The 21,201-nt window shown below is 38.3% G+C and overlaps 1 protein-coding gene across 5 annotated transcripts in view; it reads right to left on the minus strand.

Annotated features, from left to right (window-relative positions):
* RNGTT (RNA guanylyltransferase and 5'-phosphatase) overlaps window positions 1–21,201 on the minus strand; it is a 185,938-nt gene that overhangs the window by 78,966 nt on the left and 85,771 nt on the right. For 4 of the 5 annotated variants that reach the window (XM_054722343.1, XM_028132476.2, XM_054722344.1 and 1 more), the window contains one exon: window positions 19,590–19,658. The exons of the other annotated variant lie outside the window; for it this stretch is intronic. In XM_054722343.1, coding sequence (XP_054578318.1) covers window positions 19,590–19,658 — 69 coding nt within the window. The remainder of the gene's footprint in view (window positions 1–19,589; window positions 19,659–21,201) is intronic. 5 annotated transcript variants of the gene reach the window in all.

Below are 21,201 nucleotides of genomic sequence, written 5' to 3' on the forward strand. Positions count from 1 at the left end.
TTTTTAATCTATTCCTCAACAAACATCACAGAAGTGCAAAAATGAACACAGGAGTTGCTAAGTAAGTACAACAGAGAAACATCAAAATCAGTGGGACAAGGGTAAAGAAAGTTTTCTTGAATAAGAGAAATGCATGAGTTGAATTCTGAAAAACAATTAGCTTACAAGAAAATTCCAGGAATGTATTTGAGCTGAGGAGGTATGATCAAGTTTTCTGAGACTAAGTTGGCTCACTACTCTATGCTGTTAATTGACATAGAGAGGGAAAAGCCATTCTCAAAAAAAAAAAAAAAAATACGTCAAGGCAATCACTTAAATTCCATTCTGAAATGTCACTTCCTTGGTAGAAATAGTAGGAAGGTATCAGGGAAAGAAGCAGGGGGCTGGGAGAGGGGGGCGCGCAATGGAGAATTCCACTTTCAAAAGTTTGCTGACATTTCTCATTTATTTAAAAATGTTTTAGGGCTAATTATGGAAACTGAGGTTGTGATTTGAGAGTAAAATTACTAGAGAACTAATGAAGGTTCTTGGCATATTCAGGTTGGAAAACTTACTCAAAAATACATTGATTACTATTTTATTATCTCATTCACAAGTCTAATTAATTTGTTCTGGCTGTTGTTTCAATATTTAAAAAAAACAACCTGTGGCTTACATTTCTAAGGAAACAATTTTTTAAAACTATAGTTACACAAAGACTTCTGAAAATTCAGCTTTGGTTTCTATATCTGGGCAGTTTCATAGAACTACAAGTGATTTTAAAATTTAACTACAAGTGATTTTAAAATTCCTCAAATAAGGAAATATGGGTAATGGAAAGTTAAATGAAAATACCTCATTAGTATCAAGACTAGTTACTAGACCTGGGTAAAAATACTAGAAAAATGAAGGGCCCTGAAAGCATGCAGTAAATTCCCTCTTATTATAGATAATAAACAAATTTATAACCAGAAAGGTTATGACTTGTCCAAAATGTTCCCAAATCACTGTAACACAGAAATCTTTCTACCATTAACAAAATATAATGTCTCATTTATCCAAAGCAAATAATTAAAGACTAAAAAGGTTGGGTTAGATGATCTCATGAGTTGAGAATATAAAACTGTTCCAAAGGAAACCAATTTTAAGTCAATTGTTTTCTAATTACTCTTAGTCTAGTTGTGTGTGGAGTTGTAAGTAGGAGGAGAAAACAACTGGTAAGTGGCCTGGCTAGCTTCCTGGTAAGAGAAAGCTCAGAAAACCTAATAAACTTCTCCAGCAGCTAAAACATTTAGCCTGTCTCTACCACTAATACATCAGGGAGAGCCTTCCTGAACCAGGTATCCTGTCTTGTCTTTAGCATACGCCTCATCTCCCAATGCATCCTGACCCTACTCTCTGTGTCCACTCTAATGCTTCCCCTAGTCCGTCAGTCTGCACACTTTTACCTTACACACCGTAATGTAATTTGCTGCTATGCCAAGTTTCTTCACAGAATGCTAAGCCCATTTGAGGGCAGAAACCCTGTCTTTATTCATTGTTATGATTTCTAAAACTCAGCAATGTATATGACATTTATCAGACGAAAGGGTGAGTTAATATATTCCACAACCCAGGATTAACTTTCACGCAGTATCCAAGTCTACTGTCATCTGATATAAAATTCACTAACTTTTTGAGCTAGCCCACACACAGTTTCTCCTCTTCTTAGGTAGACACGTGTCTAAATAAAAGCAGTCTACTGCTAGGTGATCAACTCTCAATACAAGTAACATCTGAAGGCTAGTTACTTTACATTAATCAACTACATTAACCTCCTTTTTGCGAATTTGTACTGCATAGTATCCTATCTAATAAAGAGGTAATATGCAAATTGACCATCACTCAAACACACAAGATGGCCACCCCCATGTGGACACAAGACGGCTGCCTCAAGATGGCCGGCAGGGGAGGGCAGTTGAGGGTGACCAGGCCGGCAGGGGAGGGCAGTTAGGGGTGACCAGGCTGGCAAGGGAGGGCAGTTAGGGATGACCAGGCCAGGAGGGGAGGGCAGTTAGGGGTGACCAGGCTGGCAAGGGAGGGCAGTTAAGGGTGACCAGGCCAGGAGGGGAGGACAGTTTGGGGTGACCAGGCCTGCAGGGGAGGACAGTTAGGGGTGACCAGGCCAGCAGGGGAGGGCAGTTAGGGGCAATCAGGAAAGCAGGGGAAGGCAGTTAGGGGTGATTAGGCGGGCAGGGGAGGGCAGTTAGGGGCAATCAGGCTGGCAGGGGAAGGCAGTTAGGCATCAATCAGGCTGGCAAGGGAGTGGTTAGGGGGTAATCAGGCTGGTAGGCAAAAGCAGTTAGGGACAATCAGGCAGGCAGGCAGACAGGCAGGCGAGCGGCTGGGAGCCAGCAGTCCTGGATTGTGAGAGGGATGTCCGACTTCCCGTTTAGGCCCGATCCCAGTGGGTCCCAGATTGGAGAGGGTGCAGGCTGGGCTGAGGGACACACACCCGCCCTGTTCACAAATTTCGTGCATCGGGCCTCTAGTCACTAAAATAATTATCTATGCTCCTACTACTGGTATGAAGAGTATTACAAATTATTCATTTTTAGCTATTTGTTATGGGAAAATCACATTCACCTAGTCAGCTTCCCCAAGAAAACAACACCAATATTTAATTTATTATTCCAAGGATAAATGGGACTAATACAAAAAAGAAAATATTTTGAAGCAGGAAAAAAGTTTGTGCAAATATGTTCTCATTTATGCAATACTAGAGGCCCAATGCCCGAAATTCGTGCAAGAGGCTCAGCCCTTGCAGCCCCAGATGCCTTGGCCCTGTGGCCCCACCCACTGGTCGTTCTGGAAGGTCGTTCCGCCATCTAGTCTAATTAGCCTATTAGCTCTTTATTATATAGGATTTCAGTTTGTAGCTGTTACAAAATGAATTGGTCTAGCAATAGAAAGAGCCACTAGTGGTATCACTAAACTTTGACAACAAAAAGAGAATCCCTTTTTTATTATAAATTGATAAAATGCATGCTTTTAAATATTTCCTTCCAAAATTCTGAATTGTCATAAGCATAAGGGTTGGGAAATGTCAATAATAACTCCTCATCTTTTTGCTGATTCCAATATGTTCCCAGATGCAAAAATGATATCACTAATAAAATATACATTTAAAAATACGACTGGGACAAATTATGAAAAGCGAAGTGCAAAATATGCTACTTTTCTTGAAAAGTGAGATGGGAATAAGAATGTATTAAAGTATTTGTATTTGTTTATAAGTGCATAAAGAAACTATAAAGAGATAAATTTTAAACAGCAATAGATAAATGAGGAAAAAGAGAAGTGCAAGAGGAAGACTTTTTTTTTTTTTACTAATTGTTAAAATTTCTGTATTACCTAGTTAGAAATTAAAAATATACCACTATAGCTCTAGCTGGTTTGGCTCAGTGGATACAGCACCGGCCTGAGGACTGAAGGGTCCCAGGTTTGATTCCAGTCAAGGGCACATGTCTGAGTTGTGGGCTTGATCCCCAGTAGGGGGCATGCAGGAAGCAGAAGATCAATGATTCTCTCTCATCATTGATGTTTCTATCTCTTTCCCTGTCCCTTCCTCTCTGAAATCAATAAAAATAATTTTTAAAAAATTAAAAAGAAATCTATTGAGGTGATCATATGGTTTCTCTTTTTTAAAAAAAATATACTATTATAAAACAAAAATTTTAAAAAACACCTACCATTAATGTTTCTATATTAAATGTAAGTCATCACTAGAAAGAACTATCCCTATTCATTTTATTTAATATGTATCATTGATATGAGAACTTTTGTACTTTATATATTTACTCTCTTAGAATTCACTGATTCTTTCATTTTTGTGGAGTCCTTAATCACATTTATTTACCCTTTCTCTGCTACCAATATATCATCATTAGCAATGTCTTAGTTGTATGGTAACAGTATATATTTATATCCAGCTGAGACTGATTACAAATTATTCATCTTTAGCTATTTATTTTGTCAACAAAATTCAATGGAAAAGCAAACATTTTATTTATTAATAAAACTAGAAAAATGATTTTCTTTTTCTTTCTTACACAAAGCAAGCTAAGAGTATTTTGCTGTGTTCCAAAAGCTGAACAGGGGGGAAAAAAAGAAAATAAGCAAGGTGTAATTTCTTTCTTGGCACTTAGCCATTACAATTCTTTGGAGATTACTGTATACTTCAATAAAAAAATAACACATTTTGGTAAAAGACAGAATGACACTTTTCCAGCCTGCCAGGAAACAGAGCCCTTCTTCAACTGAAGACCTATCAAAATATGCAAGCTAATGTCATGGCAACAGAAGCACTCACCATGGTAACATCATCCCCGCTACAGAGGAAAACCACTCTAATTCATCATGTACTTCAAGACAAGACATTAGACTAATTCCAATTTTCATTTTACAATCTATCCATAACATTCAATATACCTGAAAGTAGTAAAGATTTAATAAAAACATTAATATTTCACAAGAAAGCAGTATTAAAATCAAAGCTGACTCAATTTACATACAAACTGATTCATGTAAGAGACGTAAAATCAAGCTAACCCACCTTATAGAAAATCAAGATAGTAGTAAAAACATAAAAGAAAACCAACTATAACACTATTGCTTAAGAGTAAATAGACTCAATATAGAAAGTCATATATTTTACTAATCACAGTATAGCTGATAGATAAAACAACAAAAGTCTTTTTAAAAATAAAGAATATACTTTCAAGATTTTTATTATTACCTGTTTTACAAATTATTATGTATAATTCTGTTTTTATTTCATAGCGATAGATTATTTATGGCACAAAAGCTCTTATCTAGAAACGTGTCTCCAGATGATAAAAGTAAAATCAAATATGACTTTTTAAAAGGTTAGAAATTAATCAGTCATTTCCACAAATAAAAATTTACTATGCTACATAAATCATTAAAACCCTTTTATAGAAAGCTAATAAATATGTATTATCAACTTTGTAAATTAAATTAAAAGATCTAACTGTTATTAAGTGAAAAGATCTACTACCTATAGCATATTAAAATGCCAAATGGCCATTTTAAAATATTTTTAGGTGACAAACCATAAAAGATTAGCAATTCAAAATGTCAATGAAATCATAAAATTGAAAACAATAAATATAAGGATCTAATATAACCTAACTGCCTTCCGTATAGACTAATAACCAGATGGAAAATTCAATTTGAAAATGCTTCTTTTTAAAACTTACCAAAGTTTGCACCTTAAACCTTACAAAGAATATAGGTTTACTAGTATATTAAAATAAACAGCTAATTTTTTCTTTAAAGAAAATACCCATTTTTCTCAAAATATTTAAATATTTTGTTATGTATAGCTTACACTTCAAATTTTTTAAGACCATTGTTTATAAGTAAAAATAATCAGTTATTTTTGCATCAATGGCAAAACATATGGAGAAACCAAGCTGTGATAAAGAAGAGAGTAAACCAGCTTCAAATCTAAATTTTGGTCTTTGCCCTGAAAGCAAGGGGCAATCACTAGAGATTAAGGAAGATCACTCCAGACGTTGGAGGACCAGTTAGGATGCCACTGCAGTGGTCCAGGCAAGAGGTAATGAATGACAAGTCAGATTAGAGTTGTGGCAGTAGTAATGGAAAGAAAAGGAAATACCGTATTTTCCGGCGTATAAGACGACTGGGCATATAGAAGATTTTCCTGGGTTAAAAAGTCGTCTTATACGCTGGAAAATACGGTAATTTAAGATATATGTTCAAGATGCAAAGCAAGACTTGAAAAAGAATCAGAGGGATGCAAGAGAGGAAAATGTCAAAGATAACATCTGGATTTCTCATTTAAGTAAGGTAGGAAATGCTGGGAAAGGATTGGTTTGTATGGTTTGTTTGAGGAGTAAAGATGAAATTCAGCTTTACAATGTATTAGGTTTCTGGTGTTTTTGAGAAATTCAAAAGGCAATTATCAGAGTAGGCAATTAGATAAACAAATCAACTTTTAAAAACCAGCTTAAGCCCCAGCACGGGGGTTAGTTGGTTGAAGAATCATCCCTTGAACCAAAAAGGCTTTGGGTTCTCAGTCAGGGGCATACCCAGGTTTCCGGTTCAATCCCCAGTGGGTGTCTGTGCGGGGAGGGCGGGAGAGGGTTTTATGCAGCCTATCGATGTATCTGTATCTCTCTCTCTCCATCTCTCTCTCTCAAATCAATCAACATATTAGTAGGTGAGGATTCTTTTTAAAAATCAGCTTTAAAAAAATCCATCTGAGTCACTGATTTTTAGTTAGGAGATAACTAAAGCCATGACTGTGGATGAGATTTCTAGAGAGAGAACAGAGCATGAGAAAGAATGAAGGTCCAGGACACTGGGTCTTGAGAAACTCCAAACTTCAATGGCTAGTAGAAGACCAAGAGCTTGAATGACACAGAAAAGATAAGAGGTAAGACTAGAAGAAATCAGGAACATGTGGTGTCACAGAAGCCATAGAAAGGAGGAGTCAAGAAAGTGAACAGCAGTATAAACTACCACTAAATGGATGAGTAAGAAACTAGGAGAAAAATTATCTTGATTTTGCAAATAAAGAAAGATCACTGGTGACTTTTCAAAAAAGCAGTTGATTCAAATGGTATATACTTAGATGAAGTCCTTTTAAAAACACAATCTTATCTAGAAATACAATATCCAAAGGAAATAAATCAGGGCTCCAGTAGTATAAAAATAATGCTTATCTAGTAATGTATCCCTCCAGGTTGTCCCTTGAGGCAATACACAAAAACCTAGAACTTTGGAAATTATTATTTTAAAACCATTGAGCTAGATAATCTTGGAAGTACCCTTCTCAGCTCTGATTTTCTCTAATTCTATAAATGCAATTTAATCTACTTTAAGTTGAGGCTTTCATGATAATTAATGATTGCTCTGTGTTTTAGTAAATATCAGATACTGGTGCATTTCTTTATAAACACAAAGAAATATCCTAAGCCTTATTTTTCTAAATATACCATCCATCAACTTAGCTTTTTCTTATAAAAGTAATGAACTATGTGCATTTCTGGATATGTTACAAGGTTATGTCTGAAAAAATAGGACATCAGATCAAAAGGTTAAAAAAAACAAACACGTTCTCCTAAGCTGGTGTTGGGGGGTTGTCCTCAATAGAATCATCACTTTAATACAGTATTTTTATCACTATTTTTCAGTATTTTTCCAGGATTCAAAATATATTTTTTTAGCAATGCAGTATCTTTTACATTTTATTCAACTTCAGTTCACTCCCTATAATTAATGTAATGGAGCAGAATTAACTTCTTGCCAAGTTTTAAATAACTACCACCAAACAAATATAGGCCAAAGAGTTTTTCCACAAGTAAATGTATCTTTTGCCATTCATTTGCCTTCGAATATTTCTGTGGTATCAGAAAATAGATTGCAGTTTAAAAGTCAAGTTGTGCCTACCCTTTTGACCAGGGCTTCCTCCTCACGTTACACAGACTGGCTCAGACCACTACCTTTCTTCTTGTATCTGAATGATTGGCTCAAAGGGCCAAAAGATAAACCACCACATTGTGAGAAGTTCTGAGAATTTTCTGATAAATGTGGTGGATTAAACATGTGCATTTATATCTATTTTGATGTGAGACCTCACTAAAATGGTAGTCACAGAAGAGGTATCAACAGAAAAGGAAAATGAGAAGACAATAGCAAAAAACAACATGTCAATATATTTTTGAAAGATAGGAAGTAGAGAAGTTAATAGTGCAAGAGAAAAAAAAAAAAACCTGAAGAGTAAGAGAAGGATACCAGTGCAAAGCAATTCATGCTGCATGCTGTAGTTCCCCAGAAAGGATTAGGTAGTCTGTTCCTTTGATTGCAATGGTTGCAAAGGGGCAAAAGGTGATGCACGCTACTGAAAACAAGGAGACTGTATAAGGGGCATTTACATATCTAGGTCCCCTCCTCCATCCCAGGCAAAACCCAGGATATATGTTTATTCTGTGGGGAAAATAAAGGCCAGAAGCTCCAGTCCAAAAGATTCAGGCAACAGAAGAGGAAAACTGAAACCTGGAGAATTAAGCATTATGCTAAGCGAAATAAGTCAGTCAGAGAAAGATAAATATCACATGCTCTCACTCATTTGTGGAATATAATGAACATAAACCGATGAACAAAAACAGATCCAGAGACAGAGAAGCATCGATCAGACCATCAAACCTCAGAGGAAAGGCAGGGGAGGGTGGGGGAAAGGGAGAGATCAACCAAAGGACTTGTATGCATGCATATAAGCATAACCAATGTACACAGACACTGGGGGGGGGGGGGGGGGTGAGGGTACGAACTGGGAAGCAGGGGGGCAATGGGGGGATAAGGACACATATGTAATACCTTAATCAATAAAGAATAAAAAAGAAAAAAAAAATATATATATACATACTGAAGGGTGGGCCCCGCCCCTTTATCTTCTCTATTCTGAGAATGCAAATAGCCAGGCAAATGCCACCAAGCTAGAGACTAAAGGCTTGGTGTCTGAACAGGCTAAAGAATTCCAAAGAAAAGAATGAGATTCTAACATTTGGATATCCCCAAATTTGAAAATAAAGAGTGAAAAAGTATACATATTTTAACATGATAAAAAATACAGGTTACATCTAATCTACTATATTATTTTGTCATTAACTGTCTATCACTTACCCTGTCTGCACTTAATTATTAAAGCTGAGTTTATCAAAGGTTTTAGACTTCCCCCGGAAAAAAAATTAGAAATGTTGGCAAATCTTACATTAAAAGGTTTTTGGCCTAATTAAGAGTCCTAAACTTCTCATTGGGAACTTGCTTTAAATAGAAAGCCTAAGGAAGGAAGGTAATTTACAAATCTTACAAGGACAGAATCAGAAGTTGCATTGGGCATTAGGGTCTATGGCTATTAACTGGAAATGCCATATCAAGCTAGAGAACTGTGGTAGGCTACAAAATGGCCCCCAGAGATATTTGGGAAACTTCATACCAAGTGGTATATCATTTACACCATAAATAGAAAATAGCATTGCTTATCCTAAGTAATAAATAGTCCTAAAATTAGGTATGATGAGAATGAATCAATGATACTAAATTCTAGTAGAAAACATTGCCCTTTGAATAGTGTTAAACTAAGCCCACACTCATTTTGTTGAAAGGGAAAGATTAGAAAGTCTTAGATATTAAAAATTAGAAATAAACATACTTTCTCCTTATGAACTGAGAAAATGAATGCAATAGCAATCATAAAAAGGCCATTTCACTTGTTAAAGAAAAGAAACTTGATGACAATGTATAAGAACAATGGTGTCAATTTCAAAGAATTAGGTGAGAGGAAAACCTTAGGTATTCCTTCTTTGAAAGCCACAAAGAGATATCATAAGAATCATGAATTATTAGCAAAATATATCTTAAACTCTGCTTTTGTTAGCAGAATATCATAAATACAGTGTTTTCTATTGTCATTCAAGTTCACTTATTTAATACAAACTTTTATTTTAATTTTCAAAAAGTGGTAGGAAAGTCATAAATCTCTGTGTAAGAGGCTAAGTACAGTCTCACCTCTGGCTTTGGCAAATCAAAAGTTTGAAAATGAAATATACCAGACTACTCTGTGATGGTAGCCTAAACTGAGGACACAGTAAGTAAGAACAGAAAAATCAGACTGAAATTGCAAAAGCAAAATAATGAAAAATAACAAAGGCTACACAGTTGAATATAATGAAATTTTGCATATGAGTGAGACAATTCCCTACATGCTAAATTGGAACCTATTTTGGACACCAGAATTAATATATTTATATTCAGAGTATCCTTTAGAAGATTTAACAAAAATCAGTAGGAATGCAAAAGAACCACTGCATTAAATACAATTGGCAGGCACGTAACTAAGTACCACAGCCTTCTTACAGCCAGACTCCACTCTAACAACTGACAGTAAATTTCCACTAAAGGGAACACTTAAAATATATACAGGGGTGGGCAAAAGTAGGTTTACAGTTGTACCAAAACAGTTTATTCTTGTATTATTATTTATTAATTATTGTACTACTAGAGGCCCAGTGCAAGGGGTGTCCCTCAGCTCAGCCTGCACCCTCTCCAATCTGGGACCCCTCAGGGGATGTCCGACCGTCGGTTTAGGCCCGATCCCGCAGGATCCGGGATCGGGCCTAAACGGGCAGTCGGACATCCCTCTCACAATCCAGGACTGCTGGCTCCTAACAACTCACCTGCCTGCCTGATTGCCCCTAACCGCTTCTGCCTGCCAGCCTGATAGCCCCCTAACTGCTCCCCTGCTGGCCTGATTAACGCCTAACCACTCCCCTGCCGGCATGACTGACACCTAACTGCTCCCCTGCCAGCCCAATCGCCCCCAACTACCCTCCCCTGCCAGCCCTATCACCCCCAACTGCCCTCCCCTGCAGGCCCAGTCCCCCCCCCCCAACTGCCCTCCTCTGCAGGCCTGGTCGCCCCCAACTGCCCTACCCTACCAGCCATCTTGTGACAATGTGGGGGTGGCCATTTTGTGACCACATAGGGGCGGCCATCTTGTGATACGAGGTGTGAGGGTCAATTTGCATATTGCCTCTTTATTATATAGCATTTTCCATACGAACAACTACAAACCTACTTTTGCCCCACCTCCCCGTATCAGTGGTAAAAATTAAAGAGCACTGAAAAGTGTACTTTGAAGAAATAAGAAACTGAATAGAAAATTATCATGATGAGAAATTATAATAACAAAACATATCAAAAAATAAAGACTGAAATCATTAAAATTTCATGGACAACAGAAAGGATTAACCAAAGACTAATGACCAGTACAGTACAGTGTTATGCATTAATTAAACTTTTATTACCAAAAGAGACAGTAGTGAAACATTTTTAATAAAGTTTCTTATATTTATATATATACTAATCTAAGAATTTATAGTGCTAAATTAATAAGAAACTGACAATGTACCAAGATGAACAAATGCCATTCCATATATTTTATCATCTTAATAATTTGGGGGTAAAGTGCAAAAGTGAAAATCCTATTAAAATAATGGCAGGAGAAAATTTTAAGTAGAAGTACGGTCATGTAATAGTGATACTAATAGACTTAAACATCATTAAAAAGTCTATTTTATCTATTGCAACTATCTAAATTTCCATTTAAGAGATATATTGTTTTCAGGGAAATAAAGTAAGAGTAAGACCTTTTTTCTCTCTTTTATTAAAAATTCTTTACCTAATACATTTTCACAGAGACTGGCAGGAAGAAGAAATTCTTAAGTATTGCTTTATATTCAAATACATTAATTATCATATGACGATCACAGAATTTCAGAGCTAAACTGTTACAGTCTGTACATTTTATAAATGAAGAACTGGAGAACCAAAGAAATATTTAGTGGCTTATCTCAACCAGAGACCACTTCTAACCCACTGGGATGTCTCTGAGGAGGACATATAAGTAGTAAAGCTCATGTTATTGTTTCATGAAAAATGGGTGCTTGCATTTTGGACACTTGGCAAGGAAACAAGTGGGCATTTAAAGTCATTGAAAAAAAATTTTAAAGATATAGCATAAATTAGAATATGAATCTGTATATGCAACAAGAATAATAAAATAGCTATGAATTTAAAAGATATTTGCTTACATTGGTAAAATATAAAACCAGTCAAATCTGAAAGCTTAGGAAAAAACGTAAGAATACATTTTTATTTCCTTACTGAACATTTTCTAAGCCCTATTGGGCCAAACACTGTACTAGACACTGGGTAAATAAGATAAATAAGAAAGGAAAAGACTAATAACCTTAAAGAAGCCCATAGTTTTTATAAGATAAAAACGTAACAATAGGTACTCAGTAAGGTGGTAACTACATTATCTAGTACGAAATTTGTGCACTCAGGAGGGGCATACCTCAGTCGGGCCTGTGCCCTCTCCCGGGAGCCCTCAGGAGATGTCCGACTGACAGCTTAGGCCTGTGCCCCCCGGAGCCAGCAGTCGGACATCCTTAGTGCTGCCTCAGAGGCAGGAGAGGCTCCCAGCACCGCAGCTGCACTCGCCACCTGTGAGCCTGGCTTCTGGCTGAGTGGTGCTCCCCCTGTGGGAGCAGCACTGACCATCATACTGATGGTGCTGAGAGATTGGGAACAGCACCGGGCGCCGGCAGTGGATATGAACGGCGGCTCCGGCACTGGCTACGGGTGCGAGCAGCGCTGGCACCCACAGTGGGTGCAAGCGGCGGCTCCGGTGCTGGCAGCAGGTGCAAGCAGGGCCATCGCCAGCAGCGGGTGTGAGACGCAGCTGCCAGCCCCAATCGCCCCTCAGGAGCAGGGGGAGATGGAGAAGCCCTGAGGGGTGATCAGAGCTGGCAGCTGCTGCTTGCACCTGCTGACAGCGCCGAGTGATTGGGGTGGCGCCAGGTGCCACCAGCAGGTGCAAGCACCCAGCAGAACTGCGGCACGTGGGAGCGAAGAATTTTCAGTAACCACCAGAGGCTCACCCGTGACAGAGACCGGCTCCCCACCTTGGTTTGGCGTCCCCGCTCACCTGCTCCACCATCCCGCCGTGACTGATGCCCGCCATGTTCCACGTGCCCCCTGGTGGTCAGCACACATCATAGCAACCAGTTGTTCGGTTGTTTGGCCGTCTGGCCAATTTGCATATTAGAGTTTTATATAGAGAGAGATTAAGAAACAGCAAGACCTCTTGAAGGAGACCTTTTTCTTTTTACAGTCAATATTATTTGTATTAGTTTCAGATGTACAGCACAGTGGTTAGACACTCATATACTTTATAAAGTGTTTCCCTGATATTTCCAGTACCCACCTGGCACCATACATAACTATTACAATATTATTGGCTATATTTCCTATGCTGTGTTTTACATCCCCATGACTATTTAGTAACTACCAAACTGTACTACTCAATCTCTTCACCTTTTTCACTCAGTCCCCCAACTTCCCTCCCCTCTGGTAGCCATAAGTCTACTCTTTGTATCTATGAGTCTGTTTCTGTTTTGTTTATATCGTTTTTTAGATTCCACATATAAGTGAAATCATGTGGTGTTTGTCTTTCTTTGACCAACTTAGCATAATACGCTCTAGATCAAGCATGTCAAACTCGTGGCCAAACTCTATCCATGATGTTACAATAGTTAAGATTTCCCTCTTTTTAATGGCCAAGTAATATTCCATTGTATATATATGTACCACTACTTTTTATCTACTTGTCTATTGATGGACACTTGGATTACTTCCATAGCTTGGCTATTATAAATAACACTGCAATGAACACAGGGGTGCATATATTAATTCAAATTCCTATTTTGTGTGCCTTCTGATATATACCCAAAAGCGGAATCGTTGGGTCATAAGCCAGTTCCATTTCTAATTTTTTGAGGAACCTCCATACTTTTTTCTAAAGTGGCTGCAACAACCTGCATTCCACCAACAGTGCACAAGTGTTCCCTTTTCTCCACATCCTTGCCAACACTTGTTGTTTGTTGATTTATTGATGATAGCCATTTGACAGGTGTGAGGTGTTATCTCATTCCACATATAAGTGGTTTAATTGGCATCTCTCTAATGATTAGTGACACTGAACATCTTTTCAGATGTCTATTGGACACCATGTGGATGTCCTCTTTGGGGAAATGTCTATTTAGATCTTTTGTCCATTTATAGTTGGATTATTTGGGTTTTTTGGTGTTGAGTTGTATAAGTTCTTTATGAATTCTGGATATTAACCCCTTATCAGATGCATCACTGGCAAATATGTTCAAAGGAGGTGTTTTTTTTTTTTTGCTTAGAGAAAAATCATTTAAGTGACCTGTTTTAGTTCTAAAGATATTTGGCAATTAAGTAACAATTGTCCAAGGGGAAAGACAGAAAATAACATTAGCCGAAAACCGGTTTGGCTCAGTGGATAGAGCGTCGGCCTGTGGACTGAAAGGTCCCAGGTTCGATTCCGGTCAAGGGCATGTACCTTGGTTGCGGGCACATCCCCAGTAGGGGGTGTGCAAGAGGCAGCTGATCGATGTTACTAACTCTCTATCCCTCTCTCTTCCTCTCTGTAATAAAATCAATAAAATTAATTAAAAAAAAAAGAATAAAAAGTAATTGAAATATATTTAAAAAAAAATAAATAAATAACATTAATTTTGGCATCATAAAAGCAAACCACTCCTCTATAAGTCCTGTGGAATAGAAATCAGGGGAAACTGAGTATGCACAGAAATCCTAGAGCTATTAAGGTCCAAACTGTTGTTCTTTTCAGTCACAATGTTACATCTCTCTTGGTCAGGAGGCCTCAGAATGAGATCAGCTGGCATCAGAGAACTCAAGTAACTCCATGTCAGGGAAAGAAAAGATATGGATTGGTGACCAGGACCTAGACTGTCATGGGAAGGACAAAGGTGTGTATGAAGCTAGAAATCACTTTGACCAAGCTGGCCTAAAATTAATTAAATCATTTTGTGATGGGCATGTGTATGTGTGAGTGTTGCTTAAAGAACTGTGAGATTAATTGTCCATGCCTAAGGTAACATGGGAGACATTTCACAACTACTTTTCCATTTCCTTTATACATACACCCTAATATAGTACCATCAGACTAACAGGGGTAATTTAGAAATAACTATATTTAACACTATGTGTAGTAATGAAGGCAGCAGATGCACAAAAAGTGGAACCAATTTATGAATTCATCAGAATTTCACCTTTCTGGAATCAGGACATGGCATAAGTTAAAAATCTCAGGGAAGAACCTAAGAAGTACAAAGGTGCTGTGATTTAGAAGGGGGAAACAAAGTGAGGGCTTCAGAAGGAATGCCTTCAAGTAAAACCTGGACTAGATATATTATCATTTATCAGGTAATAAAAATTTAACAGTTGATTTACAGAGTTTAAGGAAAGAAGTAGTAATAATCATAACAAACAATTAAGCAATTCCTAACTCTAGGCAAGAAAAGTTTTCTAAGAAAGAAAAATATACTAGTTGACTCAGATGTAAACAATATTTGTTATCATAAAAATACAAATACTGCCGAAACCGGTTTGGCTCAGTGGATAGAGCGTCGGCCTTCGGACTCAAAGGTCCCGGGTTCGATTCCGGTCAACAGCATGTACCTTGGTTGCGGGCACATCCCCAGTAGGGGATGTGCAAGAGGCAGCTGATCGATGTATCTCTCTCATCGATGTTTCTAACTCTCTATCCCTCTCTCTTCCTCTCTGTAAAAAATCAATAAAAGAAAAAAAAATACAAATACTGAATATTCATTTAACCAAACATGTGCTATAGTTATCCTATATAATAAAGAGCTAACAAGCAAATAGTCGTCACGCCCTCACGCCATCATGCCATAACAGCTCAGACACTCAACACTGGGGAGAGAGGAAGGGAACCAGTCAGGCACAAATGACCTCGCAAGAGAGGAATGGAGACCAGCCAGGCTGCGGCCCAGGAGAGGGACAAGCCACCCGCCCTTCGATCCCGGGCGTCAGCGGCTGGGGCTGAAGCCTGGGAGAGGGACAAGCCACCCGCCCTGAGGTCCCAGGCACCAGCAGCTGTGCCTGCGCCTGCGGCCTGGGAGAGGGACAAGCCAACACCCCATGGTCCCGAGTGCCAGCGGCTGCGGCCCAGGCAAAGCCACCTGCCCACGGTCCCCTGCGGCTGCAGCCGGCCTGGGCAAAGCCAGCCCAGGTCCTGGGTGCCTGCGGCCGGCCAGAGAGAGGGAAGCCCAGGTCCCGGGTGCCTGCGACCAACCAGAGGAGTGAATCCTGGGTCCCAGGTGCAGGGCGAGGCAGAGGTGGTTGGAGGCAATCAGGCCAGCAGGGGAGCAGTTAAGGGCAATCAGGCCAGTAAGGAGAGCAGTTGGGGCGATCAGGCAGGCAGGCAGAGGTGGTTAGGGGCAGTCAGGCTGGCAGAGGTGGTTAGGGGCCATTAGGCAGGCAGGCAGAGGGGTTAGGGGCGATCAGGCAGGCAGGCAGGCAAGCAGTTAGGAGCCAGCAGTCCTGGATTGTGAGAGGCAGTCGGACATCCCCCCAGGGATCCCGGATTGGAGAGGTGCAGGCCAGGCTGAGGGACCCCCCCAAGCACAAATTTTGTGCACCGGGCCTCTAGTAATTATATAATACAGAGGAGGAGGGGTGAGGCAGTGTTGGTGGAGTTAGAAAGCTCAATCTTGTTCTAGTAGAAAGTAATCAGACCATGTGCAAAACAAAAAACCAAGAAAGAACAGCATAAATAGGTTTTGCAAATAAAGGAAGAAAAAAAGCCGCTAAAACAACAAACAATGATGACCTCCTAGGAGTGCACTTTGGGTGTAGGGAAGGGTAGGAGAAGAGACTACTCTATTTTTCAGTATAAGCCATGATATTTTAATTGACTTTTAATATCATGGCCATGTATTATTATATGAATGTTACTTGGAGCCTCTATAATTTTTTCCATAATATTACCTCTTTTATTTTGAATATATTAAAAGAGAGAAGAACTGTAAGAAATAAGGTAGCAAAAATTCTCAAAAAACTATTAAATCCAAAGGTATATTAAAAATTATATATATCATGATCAAGTAGCATTTATCCCAGAATGCAAGAATGGATCAACATGAGGAAATTATGTAACTTACTACATGAATGTCATAAAAAGGAAAAATGGCATGATACGCTCAACAGAAAAGCATAGACAACAGGCAACAGAAAAGGCATTTGTTAACTCCCAAAATCTACCTCTAATTGAAAAAAAGAAGAAAAAAAAAAACCTTTGTAAAAACAAAAATTTCTTAACATGATAAAAGATATCTAACAGAAATCTACCAAAAACATACTTAATGGAGAAAATTTAGCCACATTCCCTGTGAGATTGAAAATAAAGGATAAATGTCTCCCTTTCCTCCATCCAATGAGAGTCATTGTTTAAACCAGTAGTAGAGGTCCTGACCATTATATAAAACTAGAGGCCCAGTGCATGATTAAATCATGCACGTGTAGGGTCCCCTAGGCCTAACCTGCCATCCAGGCCATATCCACTGCCCCGCAAAGCCTAGCATGCTCTGCGGACACTGCTGGCAGCCTGCTCCCCGCTTTTGATGGCAGGGGGTCCGCTGGTGCCGGAGCGGACACACAGCTCCCCGCTTTCGATCACGGGGGAGCTGGGTGTCTGTCCGCTGGTGCCGGAGCGGACACCCAGCTCCCCGCTTTTGATGGTCAGCAGCGGGATGTGGCTCACTGCCCCAGAGGCCCCTTCTGTGCCACAGCACAGCCATGGTGCAGACGCTGAGCTTGCGCCGCTGCTGGTGACACGAGCTCAGCGTCCCGCCGGCCCAATCGGCCACCCCGGCCACCCCGAGTCCCGCCCCCCCCCCGCCTCCTGGCCAATCGTGGGCATAGCGAAGGTACGGTCAATTTGCATATTACTCTATTATTATGTAGGATTAGACAATTATTAGAACTAACAGTGTTCAGCAAGGTTGTGAACCAATAAAATAATCAACAGTATGAAAGCACACTAGAAGTAGCAAATTTTTTTAAAGTCACTGTTTACTATAAAAATGGAAAATATTAAATATTTAGAAACTGGATTGAAAACAATTAAAAATTTAAACTCAATTATGGAGCAGAAAAAGACCTGAAAAGAGCTACACCATATTCATAAGATAATTTAACACTGTAAAAACATCTATTTTCTCCAAATTAATCTAAATTCAAATCAATTCCAAATAAATGCCCAACAGAATTTTTGGGTAATATGACAAACTGATTCTAAACCTTATATGTTAAACCAAACATCCACAAATATTTAAGAAAATCCTGGCAAAGAGCAGAGAGTCTTGCCTTACCAGATATCACTTACAAAATCATTGTAATAACAAGTGTGGTTGCTAGAATGGGAATAGACTAATAAATCAACTGGCTATATGAGACATCACAGAGACTCACCTGTCAGGCCACTTCTCTTACATACCACCAAAATCTCACATATGCATGGGACTGAACCATGAGTTTAACAGAATAAAAAGTACTGTAGTTACTGTTATATTTAGACTTTAAATCTTTCCAATGGAGATTAGGCCTAGAAAATACTGAAACTTAAAAGATCTAACTTGCATATTTCCTAAGATAGCATTTTCTACAATTTCTGTACCCAGAGTCTAACTCTCCTCCATCTCCTCCTCATTAGACCACAGAAGATTTCCCCCGTCTATCTGTTTTGGCAAGGGCAGCTGTTAGTGACTGCAAATATCACATGACCTCACTTATATGTGGACTCTAATGACCAAAATAAACTGACAAACAAAATGGGTTCAGAGGAATGGATTCATGGAACAGACTGACAGATTTTGGGGGGGGGGGGGGGGGGGGTAACAATTAACCAAAAAACATATGTGCATAAATGCATAGCCCATGGACACAGACAATAGTGCAGTGAAGACTTGGGGTAAGATGGGTAGAGGGAGCCAAAGGGGGGAAGAATAGGGAACATTTGTAATACTGTCAACAATAAATAAAATAAAAAATGTTAAATGCAACATATGCTGAGGGCAGCACATGAAATACAAACATTTCCTGTAAAGTAGTGGTTCTCACACTTGAACATGCCTTAGTCACTTGTAGAGCTTGTTAAAGCACAAAGTGCTGGACTGCATTCCCAGAGTTTCTAATCAGTACATCTGGGGTGAGTGACATTGCTAACAACTTTCTGTGTGGTGCAAATGCTTCTGACCATAGGTCACATTTGAGAAACACTGCCCTATAGAGCACAGGTTCTCAAGTGAAGGCAATTTTGTTCTCCAGGGGAAATTGTACAGTGAGTGGATTATTTTTGGTTGTCACAACCTAGAGGGATGGAAAGGAGAGGTAATACTGGCATCTAGTAAGAACAAACCAAGGACATGCTGATAAATATCCTATCATGCACAGGACAGCTCCCCACAGCAAAGAATTATCTTGTCAAAAACATCAATAGTGCTGAGGTTGAAAAACCCTGCCACAGTGTAAAACAAAACTTACTCCAAATACATGATTTGACTACTAAGTTGGTAAGTCCTTTAATGAGTTTCAGAAATTTGACATTGAATAAATATTCAAAGAATTATATTTTTCTTCAAGTAGAGATAACTCTGAATTTTATTCATCTATAGCAAAATTAAGTTTTAGAAATATTAATACTTAAAGGTATACAAGCCTACAGTAAGAAATAAATATTTATATAATATTATTGGTAGATTTATAGTAAAGAAACAAATTAACATTTATTTTATAAGATTATTATGTTAAAGACTTTCTTGAAAAATAATAACCAGCTATGTTTATTTCTTATACTGAGTGAAAAAGCAAAAAACTGTTCATTTCACTATTTTATATATCCAGTATAAATGAAATCTTTTAAAATGAAATCTTTTATAACAGTTTGTTTTAAGGAAAAACAGTGATTACAGAAATAAATTAATACTAAGTAAATGTGTCTGAGAAAAATGTACTTTATAGATACATGCATGTATGTACATGTACATACATATATACCACACCACCCCCACTACCACCACCCACCCACACACACACACAAATAAACTTACTCCAGTAGGCTGAAAAATAAGTCCATCCATTTCATGGCTAACTTCTTTTGCAAAATTTCCTTCAAGTAGCTATAAAATAAATATATGTATTTTCAGAAATACAATAATCAATACAATAATCACTTTAAATGTATTTCAAATTTCTGTAAACTTTATAAAAACTTTTCTTAAGTTTTAAGAACTGAAATGAAAAATGGGAGAGAGGGGTGGTCCAGAGGAATATAGGTTAATACATTCTAAGGTGTTTTTTTAACATGTGAAGATTTCCATTCTATGGCAGGCTAGATACCTTGAATAACAGTCCTAACTACAACAACCAAAATGATGGATAAAATATTTAAAACATTTTTAAATGCACTGCTGAGTCAGGATGAAAGGAATTTTAATATAGAAAATTCAATGTGGATTTAAAGCATTGGTCTCACTGACAAAATAAAAGGAGAAACTCTGGGAAGTAATAAATAAAGGGAATAAAAAATAAACATATAGAACAAAGGAGACAGCAGAGAAACTTGCTTGGGGATGGAGTGGGTGGGAGAATCCCCTGAGAATATGTAACCACGGCTAACTCAGACATAGGAAACACAATCTGAAAATACATCACCTGTGTTTTTCCAAAACCCTCAAGCAGAAAAAAATTTAGCCTTACTTTTTTGTCTTACTGTTTCTTTTCTTTTTTGGTCTTTTCTATATTTTTTCAAGCAAAGAACTGCAGTACAAGGGATACACAGTACAAAATACAAATGGCAGTTTTTTCAAAGCCTTATCTGCTAAAGAGCAGAGTTATAAGATCCAATGCTCTCTAATTAGTTCTGAGAAAGTAGTTTTAAATTGTTTCTTTTCATGGATTTTTATTATTTTGAAGAACTGAACATGTGTATCATGGCCAGAAGTCCTAATATTGATTTCTGCATTTCAGGGAAGAGAACAAAATATACTTTCACAGAGCCAGAATAGGACAGATCTGGGATTCATATATGTGTCTCCAAAGTGAGTCCCTGGGGACGGCAGAATTTGTAGCCAGCAGGTCTGACGTGAAGGTGGCCCTGGGGACTCCCATACTTGCACCTAGTGTCTAAGTAAGGGCCATGCTGTAGGGGACTGACTATGCAGTTGGCCAGAATTCATTGCAATATAAGTTTTTGTCACTGTGTTTCTATAGTTGACACAATTTAGACTATCCTCCAAGTCAAAGGCATTAGCAGGAAAGCATATGACTTCCCTGTTGGGCATTATTGTCAAGAGGCTGTTCAAGACGGGGCAGACTTTAGAATGATGCCATAGTCGCCCTGTCAGTTAATGGGTAAAGTGTCCCAGTTAGCCACCATAGATGAGATCTTTAATGGACAGTGAACATCTCTGGATGAGGACAACCCATACTGAGATACCAAATGGCATTTATCTGTAAACTAAACATGTTTTACAGCCTTATAAAGTACCAGGAATAAGGAATGAGACTTTAAGAAATAAACTTTGTTTTCTACAATATAAAAAGCATATAACATTTCCCTTATTCTCTGTATCAATTTTGAGCTACTATAGAAAGAGTTCAAAATCATATAAAAATAGAACCTAAGATTTATATCTAAACTACTTTATAAAGTACTTCATT

This window comes from Eptesicus fuscus, chromosome 10 (assembly GCF_027574615.1).
Source record: "Eptesicus fuscus isolate TK198812 chromosome 10, DD_ASM_mEF_20220401, whole genome shotgun sequence".
NCBI lineage: Eukaryota > Metazoa > Chordata > Mammalia > Chiroptera > Vespertilionidae > Eptesicus > Eptesicus fuscus.